At 52.9% G+C, this 9,763-nt stretch overlaps 1 protein-coding gene across 1 annotated transcript; it reads left to right on the plus strand.

The window, feature by feature from the left end:
• Positions 1-269: 269 nt before the first annotated feature.
• Positions 270-8,523, plus strand: GREM1 (gremlin 1, DAN family BMP antagonist). Its single transcript, XM_054162125.1, has 2 exons — positions 270-769; positions 7,842-8,523. Exon 2 carries the CDS (start codon positions 7,843-7,845, stop codon positions 8,401-8,403), a length of 561 nt encoding a protein of 186 aa, XP_054018100.1. The 5' UTR covers positions 270-769; position 7,842; the 3' UTR covers positions 8,404-8,523.
• Positions 8,524-9,763: the final 1,240 nt, after the last annotated feature.

A 9,763-nucleotide genomic window follows, 5' to 3' on the forward strand; every position in this document is an offset into this window, starting at 1 on the left:
AAAGAACTAAAATAATCTCTAAGTGATAAAGAGCTCCGAGCGCGACTGTGGGTCGGAAGCTACGCTCTAACAGCCCCGGGCACACCGACACCGGCCTGTGTTTGCCAAAGCTGAGCGACTCCCGGTTTATTCGCAGCAATGCCAGCTTGGGAAAGGTGGCTGCCCCCCGCCTGGCCCGGGCAGGCCGATAAGGGGCTCCCCGTGGCGCCCGGCCCTGGGGCAGAGAAGAGCCCCGGCAGCCCTGCCCGCGGCCCCGGGCAGCCTGCATGGCAGGGAGGCGGAGGCGGGGAGCCGGAGGGAGGGGACTTAACTCTTCTTAAATGTCATACTTTAATGGGGATGGAAATTGTGAATTTTCTGTGCATTCCAGGAACAATTCCTTGGGGTGGTGACCTTTAGCACCGATTCTCTTAAGAGAGGAAAGTAGTGGAGTGTTTATCTGGATGACTGAAAGCTTTCCCTGGTGGAAGTTTATGGAAGTGTTAAAGGGGGCGGATAAGACGGGCTTTGGAGGCGCTTGTCCAATGATCTGGAGGGGCTTGGAGAGCCGATCTCAGCTGGCAGACATTTAAATGGGAGACAGCTCGGCGCTGCTGCAATTTGTAGGCAGGATCCGAGACTCTCTCCCTCTATGGACTCCCGGGTAGCTCCGGGCTCCCGCGCCACCCGCTCCGCTGAGTGACCCGCCGGGCAGAGCCCCGCAGAGCCCCGGACCCCGCCGAGGAGCCGCCGCCGCCACGCCGGTCCTGGCCGCGGAGCCGCCGCGCAGGTGAGCCGGGACTCGCCGCGCTACGCGCACTCACCGCGGCAGCGCAAACGGGCCCCGCAGCTGCAGAGTTCGGCCGGTCGCTGTAGGAGACAGCATTTTAATCTCGCTCTAGCCTACCTTCGGGGAGGGGGAAGGGGAGGAGTCGTTCATCAGTGTCTAGCAAAACCCCGGGGCGCCCCGGTGTTGCAGAGAGTGACACCCGTCCGTCCCGTCAGCAGGAGCGAGGCGGGCACCGGTGTTCCCGTTGCAGTGCTCGGGGATCCGGGCGCTGTTACAGCCCTCTGGCCTGACAAGCGCAGGCATTGCAAAAGCCCCGTTAGCTCTGCCTCTCATCTCCGCCTACAGCATCTCTACCGACAAATTGGATTCGGCGCTCAGCCGACCCACAGCGAAATCCCGGCCCGGCCTCTGCGCGGAGCGGGGCGGGGGCAGATTCCCTGGTGCCGTCCCCGTCCCGTCCCGTCGCGTCCCGTCCCGCCGAGCTGCCCTTCACAAGACCTCCCGGCTCTCTCCCGGCCCGCTTTCTCAAACCTCTGCTCCTTGGCGGAGCGGGAGCCTGGGTCTCCAGGAGCTCCCCATGGCGGAGACCGTGCCGCCCGGGGGACGCAGCGCATGCCGGCGGGGCCGGGCACCGGAGCATCTGCACCGGCTGCGGGCCTGCGGGCAGTGCCGCGGGTCCGGCATCGGGCGAGACAAGCTGCGGCTCCACCGCTGCGTTCGTTGCCCCGCCGCACTCCCCGCCATGCCCTCCTTTCATGAGTCGGAGCCAGGGGTATTTTGCCGCCCCGACGGCTCTGTACATTCGCTGGCCACCGCTCCCCTTCCCCCTGCTGACAGCCCCCAGGCTCGGCACGGCTCGGCTCAGCCTCCCCGTAGCGCCTGCCCAGTGCAGCCCCGCGGGCGCGGACTGGCCGCGCTCTTCTCAGCCCCAGGTCGGCGATGCGGCTTTTCCCTTCGGACGGACGCTTGTTTATTCGCCCCGCTCGATTTCATGCAATCCCCCGGAGGCTCGGGAGTCAATTTAGGGAGTTCGTCCTCCGCTGGGTAAGAGCAGACGGCGGCCGCCCCGGAGGAGAGCCCCGGGCAGTGCCGCCAGCCGCAGAGAGCAGCCGGTCTGAGCCGCTCCCGGCTGAGCCGAGCAGAGCCGAGCTAAGCCCAGCTGGCGTCCTCTCCGCCCCGACGGCGGCTGCCATCCCCGCGGCGCACTCAGAGACAGCTCCGTCTTACCTCGGAGGGTCGGGCGGTGCGGCGGCACCGTCCTGCCTCGGGTGGGGCCGTTCTGCCCAGTGTGGGGCCGCGGCGGTGCCGGGCTGGGAAGGTGCGCGGTCCCCCCGCGTCCCGGTGGGCTGGGAAGGTGCGCGGTCCCCCCGCGTCCCGGTGGGCTGGGAAGGTGCGCGGTCCCCCCGCGTCCCGGCGGGCTTGGAAGGTGCGCGATCCTCACGCATCCCGGCGGGCTGCGGTGGCAGCCCCCGGGCTGCTTTTCCGAGCCGTATAGTCTCTCCCCGGGCGCCAGCTGCGATGCTCGTAGTGTCCCGCTCGTGGCTTGTGCCTGTGGTAGGGTGGCGAGTGAGCCTCGCTGCGCTCATCGGGGCTGAGGTGCAGCGCTGGGGACGCCTCTTTTTGCATCGACGAGGGCTCTGAAGCCACGCGGAGTCTCGTTAGTGGTTTTGTGAGAGGCGCGGGGATGTTTGGGTGCAGCGCCAGTAACCCCCGAGCCACAGCTGCCCCTGAGCCAAGCCCCGCGGGTCGTGAGCTGCAGAACTGCTGCTCTCCTGCCCCCATCCAGCTCAGCCAAAAAGCTAGGGAGCGGCGTGCGGTGGGGACTGTGTGGAAGCGATCAAGGGCGGCAGTGGCCGTAGCTTCCCACTTCTCTTTAGGACTGTGCTAAAAGGTTCGGGGTTTCTCTCTTGGCGATGTCACTCCGAGTAGCTTCTGCTGATGACTTTCTCCTTTTCAGTATGCGGGAGCAGCTGTGGCAGTGCTGCTGTTTCTAGGGCTCCGTGAGCAAATCAAATCTTTCTAAGGGGGGGTTTTGCTCGGGGGAGTGGAGCTGTCAGGCTGCAAGGGAGCCTTCAGGCATGCCTAGGTCGGGCTTGCTACCAGCCATGCCCACCACGATATTCAACTTGCCTGTAGTCCCCTAGGACTACGCTTTCTTCAAGGGGGGTGTCACAGGTTCAAACTTCTTTGGTTCTTTTTCTCTGTTTGTTAAATTTTCAATATTTTTTTTCCCCCTTTAAATTTTATTTCTGCCTGCACTCACTCTGGATCTCACCTCAGCACCACCATGAGCTGCAAGAGGACGTTTATTTGCAGTGTCACTAGATCTCCAAGTTCTACCAGACAGAGCTGGTAGTTTGGCTGTCTGGATCTCCAAAAGAGGAAAAAAAAGAAACCCAATAATAAAAAAGAGCAGAAGCAACAAAAAGGTTCTCTGGCAGCTGCCCTCCAGCCATTGTACATGCAAAAACACAGACCTATGGACTGTGAAAATAGTACTTAAGATTATTTCTGTGGCTCAGATACAATAAGCCAGGCATAAAATGATTCTGATCCTTTGGTTGGACTTGATGATCGCTGAGGTCTTTTCCAGCCTGGCTGATTCTATGAAACCCCGTCCACTATTTCTTTAGCAGCCCAAGTGCTGGCTGTGTTTCGCCTCGTTCTTTAGCTGGTGTCCAAAGCCCACCAAAGACATTGTTTGGGGTTGTTTTTTTTAATTTGTAGGTCTTGGTGAGCGAATTTTTCAGGCTTTCTGTGAAGCACATGAGCTCATCATCACGTTTCCCCCAGGAAATGTGGTTCCCAGATGAAACGACGGGCTGTGAGAATTTCGGTGCTGTGTATTCCAACAGAAGCAGGATGCCAGCCAGTTCTTTCAAGCAAGCTGCTCTGTGCTAAAATATATATATATATATATAAGAATAAAATGTCAGCAATAACTTACTGACTCTGCCTGGGAACTCACAGGGAAGTTCTGGTGACCAAGTGCCATGTGGAGAGCAGAAAAAAAAAAGTATAAATGAATAAAATAGAATAAAATCACAGCTTCATTGTACGAAACAATAAACCTGAAAGCGTTTACACTTCTCTGCAAACAGTTGCTAGCAGTAATCCACACAAACTCCCAGTCTGGTTTAGATGATGAGATCCCAGGCTCCAGATAAACCACATATGAGGTGATGTGAAAGTTAGGGCCCAATTCTGCTCCCGTTTGAAGTCGGCAATAAAATATCTCTTGGCTTCGGGACTGAGAGCTTGCAGATGATTAGAACTTGGGTCTAGCAGTGAGATATGGCAAAGAACATATCGTGGCTTTGGAAGTATTTTGTTGCTTTTAACAGACAAATACAAATTCTGTCAGGTCTCTCTGAAAGGGCAGCGGTGGGAACTGAATTGCCCATTGTGGTTATCGTTTGTCCAAAGAGTTCCCAAACGGATTCTCCAGAGGGTTTCTGGGTCTGCCAGCACAGAGCAGGACCAAGCAGAGAGAGCAGGACCAAGTAGAGAGAGACCAGGACCAAGTACTGCAAGTTGGACTTTCACAGCCTGGTTCCTCACAGCACCTACCCAAGCTCCAGAGAGTTACTCCTTCTGCAAGTTAAACCTCATCTGCTTCAGGGTTGATTTCTTAGTGGTAAAATCTGGGCTATGGTATCAGCGATTTAGCTACTTGCTGCCCCTTCACGTGAGATGCTTTGGCAACAGTAATAGAGGCAACATTCACAATCACTAATTGGTAGATGGATGACCCACTCCAGTCCCTTAATGTAAGCAAACAGAGGAGCTGCCTTCTCTCATAAGCAGAGGTGGTGCAGGGTTGCCCACACTGCATTCTGGCTGCTTCCCTTACTGGGGCTTGGCACCTCCTTTGCCTCTGTATTTTGCACTTTATGTATTTATTCTAAATTAATGGTTAATAAGTTGCTATTTAAAGAAGGTCCTCCTTGAGCTGCCGCAGGGGAGACCTCCCAGCTGCTTCTGTGGGTCTGTCTTTACACTGTACTTAGCCCCTAGGTGCTGGGCTTGCTTTTACTTTTAGCTATGCGGGGTTTGGACCAGCACAAATGATTTTGCTGAGCTGCTGGTTTTCATTGGGATGATCATGTCTTCCATGAGCAGGTAACACATCTTTCGCCTCCTTTAAGGCTGAAAACCACAACTCAGTGAAAAATTACCTTGCCCCCTCCAGTTTGGGATTAGACTGAACCACATTAAGGGTTAAGAAAGGCTGAACAAAGATGCATGGATCTGGGGTGCAGATATTACAATAATCAGCATGGCCATCAGATTTCCCCCCCTCCCCTAAATTCCCATCCCAAAGTACGCCTCATCCTTACAGGGCTGGACCTCACTCCCTCATCAACTGCCCGTTTGTGGGGAAACAAAACAAAAAGGGGTGAAGCAACGTGGAGGTCATCAGTGTTAGAAACAGAAGTAGTGCAGGAGCATTCCTGTTGCGGAACTTTGACTCGATTCCGAGGCACTAAGCAAACACCTGAAGAAGTTTCCTGGCTCTGCTTCTAAACTAGCAATTTATTTTCAGTTACATCCAATTAATTCCACCACCACCCCCCAGTCTCTTTTTCTTTTAAGGCTCTGGCATCACATTGAGTAAATAAAGGGCAGATTGAAACAGGGTCTAAATACAGCGTTGGCTGTACAGTCGCTGAAGGAACAGGAAGAGTTTTGGAAGGCGCCTTGAGGAAATCAGCAGTGGTTTCTGACTCTTCATTGCAAAGATGATGTTTGAAAGGCAAAATGAACTTTAACAAGCAGCGTGTTCAAATAAGATCCAGGCTGCAACAGAAGCAGAGAAACCCCAGCAAATGGGAAGTCGAAGGTGACATTCAGAATGATGCCACATTAGCCTGCAGTTAGGATTCCCAACTCTTCCCCTCCCCTCTCCCCCCCACCTTATGTCAGAACTTAAGGTCATTAAAATCTCATGTTCTGTGCCATATTTTAGTCAGACATTAGCAGCAGCCCTTCCAAGCTGCCTCTTGGTGTTGGCAATAATATCATTCCTACAGCCCTCGCTTGAAGCCTTAGGCTTCTGCCAAGCACAGGACATACCGGGACATAAATGTAGATGAATAAACCAAATGCATTTATTTATCCTAGGTATCATAAACTCTAGGTGCTCCAGCAGGCTGTAGAGAAACCCTTAAGATATCAGAGCCACCAGCACAGCCCTGAGTAGGATGGAATCCCCCCTGTGATTCTTTCCCTTTCCAGTTGTTCCTTTCCCCATCCGCTCGGTGAGAAGCGCTTTTTGAACAGCACCCTCTAGCACTTCTTTCCTCCCTGTGACTGGAAAGGTGCAGGAACTGAGAAAAATAACAGTTTCTCTTTTATAGCCAGTGGTACTTACCCTCAGCTGCTGCTGAGTCTCTAGGTGGCCTCAACAGCATTTGGCTGCTTCCCTGCCTGCCTGTGTGGTCTCGGGCAGAGCGGATGAGGCCGTCCGGGACGGTGCCCTTGGCTTCCCAAGGTTCTTGGGTAGTAACACAAGCAGGACTCATCAGTTCAAACACTCTTTTGCCCCTCACTGATAAAAGCAGTGGGAAAAGGGACACAACTGCAGCACTCCAAGCAGCTGGATGATGCCAGCTTCCTCAGGGCTTGGTTCCTTCTCACAGCTGTTCTCCGGTGTAACGACTGTGCCTCTTTGCAGGTCTTTACATTTGATTATACTTGTTCTTTTTGCAGGCAGTTGCTCATTTCTGGTAGCTTCTTCCAAGCTCCCACAGCAAAGGGTCCCCTGAGATCTTCATTCCCCAATCTGTCTGTCTTGCAGCCACATCCCTGGCTTTCCAGAACAACATGGAGACCCTGATGTTTCTGGAAGGGGGAAAAGTGTGAGAGCTGATGAGTTTCTCCCTGGCTGGTTGGTGTCTTGAGCTGACTGAGCAGCCAGAAGAGCTCAGAGCTTTGGGAAGCAGCAGAAAGAGTGGGATAAGGGAAGCAAGGAAAGGTTTGGAGCAGGGGCGGAGTTCTGAAGAATCTGATAAGTGACCACTTCCTGAAGTGTGGGTTCGGGGGTGTGTGTGTGTGCACAAACTACCTGGTTTTCAATGCTCATCTCCAAAACTCTGCTGTCCTCATCTGCCCTTTCCATATCCTGCTGTATATAATGACTAATATTCAGAGATGAGAAAATTCCTCAGCACTGTGGCTGCATCTGTGTAACTCCCTGCAAGGACTCAGGGGTGCAGTTGGAAACCACAGACACAGCTCTTGTCACCTGCATCTAAATACTGCTCTGTGTGAGTCGCCCCTCTCATTGCCCAGCTCTTACCTTAGGCATCAGTACACTCAGATGCACTGAACCACTTCAGAGGTGTGGTGTGGCAGAGCTTGGGATGCTCTGATTCAGCCAACAGCTGGATATAGCATGCAGATTACATCCTGGACGCATATATTATGCAGGGAGCTATAGAAAGCTTCTGAGTCTGCCCAAGGAGCATGTAACTAGGTTAGATCTCCTAAGTCAGACTTCAGTCCCCTGGCATTGTAGGGAAGCTATGTCATACAAATCCTTGTGCAGCATAAAATGTCCCATGAATTCTTGTGTAGCATAAAATCTGTTCTTTCACCAGTGTAAGTCAGGAGCAACCTTCCGAATGTCACTGAGCTACCAGAAGGAAATGAGAGCTTTCAACTAGGGTAACAGAGAAAAGGGCTGGGGGGGGTGGGGAAAGATGCATGCTGCAGAAAATGAGGTTCTGTTTGGACTTAGTTTAGCATCTGACCTCCAAAGCCTGACTTTGAGTCTTTGCTGACCAAGATGAAGTAGAGAATGGCAATAATTTAGTGCATAAAGAGCGAGGCAAGAAAGCTTTTATCGCCTGGCGGTTTAGAAACAGCTTTCCAGCTGGGAAAGGCTAAACGTTTGTCTTTTATAAGCGTGTACAGGCACACAGGCGCACACACACACACACACACACACACACACACACACACACACACACTTCTTTCATGGAACTACGAAAAATTTACTACATACCTGGCTTCTGTTGCTGTCTGAACCTCACCACTGTGCTTTATTCCCTCCACCTCCTCCACGCAGGATGGTCCGCACGCTGTACGCCCTCAGCGCCGTGTTTCTCCTGATGGGATTTCTGCTCCCCGCAGCAGAAGGGAGAAAGAGGAACCGCGGGTCTCAAGGTGCCATCCCTCCTCCCGACAAAGACCAGCCCAATGATTCAGAGCAAATGCAGACGCAGCAGCAGCAGCAGTCGGGCTCCAGGCATCGGGAGCGAGGCAAAGGCAGCGCGATGCCTGCCGAGGAGGTGCTGGAGTCCAGCCAGGAGGCGCTGCACATCACCGAGCGCAAGTACCTGAAGCGGGACTGGTGCAAAACCCAACCCCTCAAACAGACCATCCACGAGGAAGGCTGCAACAGCCGCACCATCATCAACAGGTTCTGCTACGGCCAGTGCAACTCCTTCTACATCCCCAGGCACGTCCGGAAAGAAGAAGGCTCCTTCCAATCGTGTTCCTTCTGCAAGCCCAAGAAATTCACCAGCATGACTGTTACCCTCAATTGCCCTGAGCTGCAGCCCCCGAGGAAGAAGAAGAGGATCACCCGGGTGAAGGAGTGCCGGTGTATATCCATCGACTTGGACTGACTGGGGTGTGGGGATTGCACTCTGACTGTACGCAGGCATTGCTGGTGGGAGAGCGAGTGGGGGCTGGGCAGAACTGCCCAGGGCTGGGCAAAACTGAAGGACCTTAAAACAAGCAGAAAAAACATTAGAAACTAATAAATAAAAACCAACCAACAAATGAGAGGGGGGGGGGGGGGAAATCGATTTATGGGAAGGGCACGCAGGTGTGTGTGTGTGCAAGGGGGGAAAGGGATGTGTACAAGCAAATGTCTGAATGTTCACTACCAGCAAACCATTTACCAGGGGTATGAAATGCTAGAGCTATTTGCCTGCAGCCATCAGTTAGGTTTCCCAGAGTATTATTCAAGTTTTTCTTTGTTGCTTGCTGGGAAAAGTGGAGCTGTGGCTTTTTGCTAACGTTCACCTGCTGTGCTATTTGCTTTTACTGTATTCAGAGAAGCATCCGAGTGAGAGGACAACACAGTCTGAAAGCATGAAGCTATTCTTAAATATGAAGTAGTCACACACACAAAAAAGGAAAAAAAAAAAGGAAAAAAAAAAGGGAAAAAATTAAAAAAGAAGCAGTTTAAAGCATAGCAAAACCCTCACTGCAAATAGCAGAGCTGCATCGAGAGGTTGTAACACGCTGCTTCAAAACAAGGAACTGTAAGCCAAAAGCCACGTCTGGAGAACAATGAGGGGAGCGTGGAAGCGTTGAAAAGCCAACCATAGGTGGATGGAAAACAGAGCTGCAGCAAGTCAGAAAGCAAAAGGCCAAAGCAAGTAGTCAGAAAGAGGACCAAAGGCAGTAGGGAAAGGAGAGATACAGAGGAAGGCACAGAGGAAGAGGTGTTGTCTTCTGTTTACATTTTGCTTTAATTTATATACCTAGTCATATATTGCATAAATTAAAGAGAAACTATATTCAAGGCTATAAATATACTTCTGAGTTCTGCTGGCTCTCTACAGCAATCAAAATCTCTTCTCTGGTTGTTGTCGTCTTCTGTTTCTGCTATCAGTTGCTCTTCAGCATCCACATACAGAAACACACATGCAGCAGCCTTCAATCCTGGGTATCTGTACAGAATCACAGCATGTTAGAGGCTGGAAGAGGCCTCCAGAGATCATCCAGTCCAACCCCCCTGCCAGAGCGCCATCACCCAGGGCAGGCTGCACAGGAAGGCATCCAGGCAGGGTTGCAGATGCTCCAGAGAAGGAGACTCCACAACCTCTCTGGGCAGCCTGCTCCAGGCTCTGCCACCCTCACCGTACAGCAGTGTCTCATGTTGAGCTGAAACCTGCTCTGTTCCAGTCTGTATCCATTGTTCCTTGGCTTATTGCTGTGCACCACCCAAAAGAGCTTGGCCCCCTCCACTTGACC

This window comes from Dryobates pubescens, chromosome 5 (assembly GCF_014839835.1).
Source record: "Dryobates pubescens isolate bDryPub1 chromosome 5, bDryPub1.pri, whole genome shotgun sequence".
NCBI lineage: Eukaryota > Metazoa > Chordata > Aves > Piciformes > Picidae > Dryobates > Dryobates pubescens.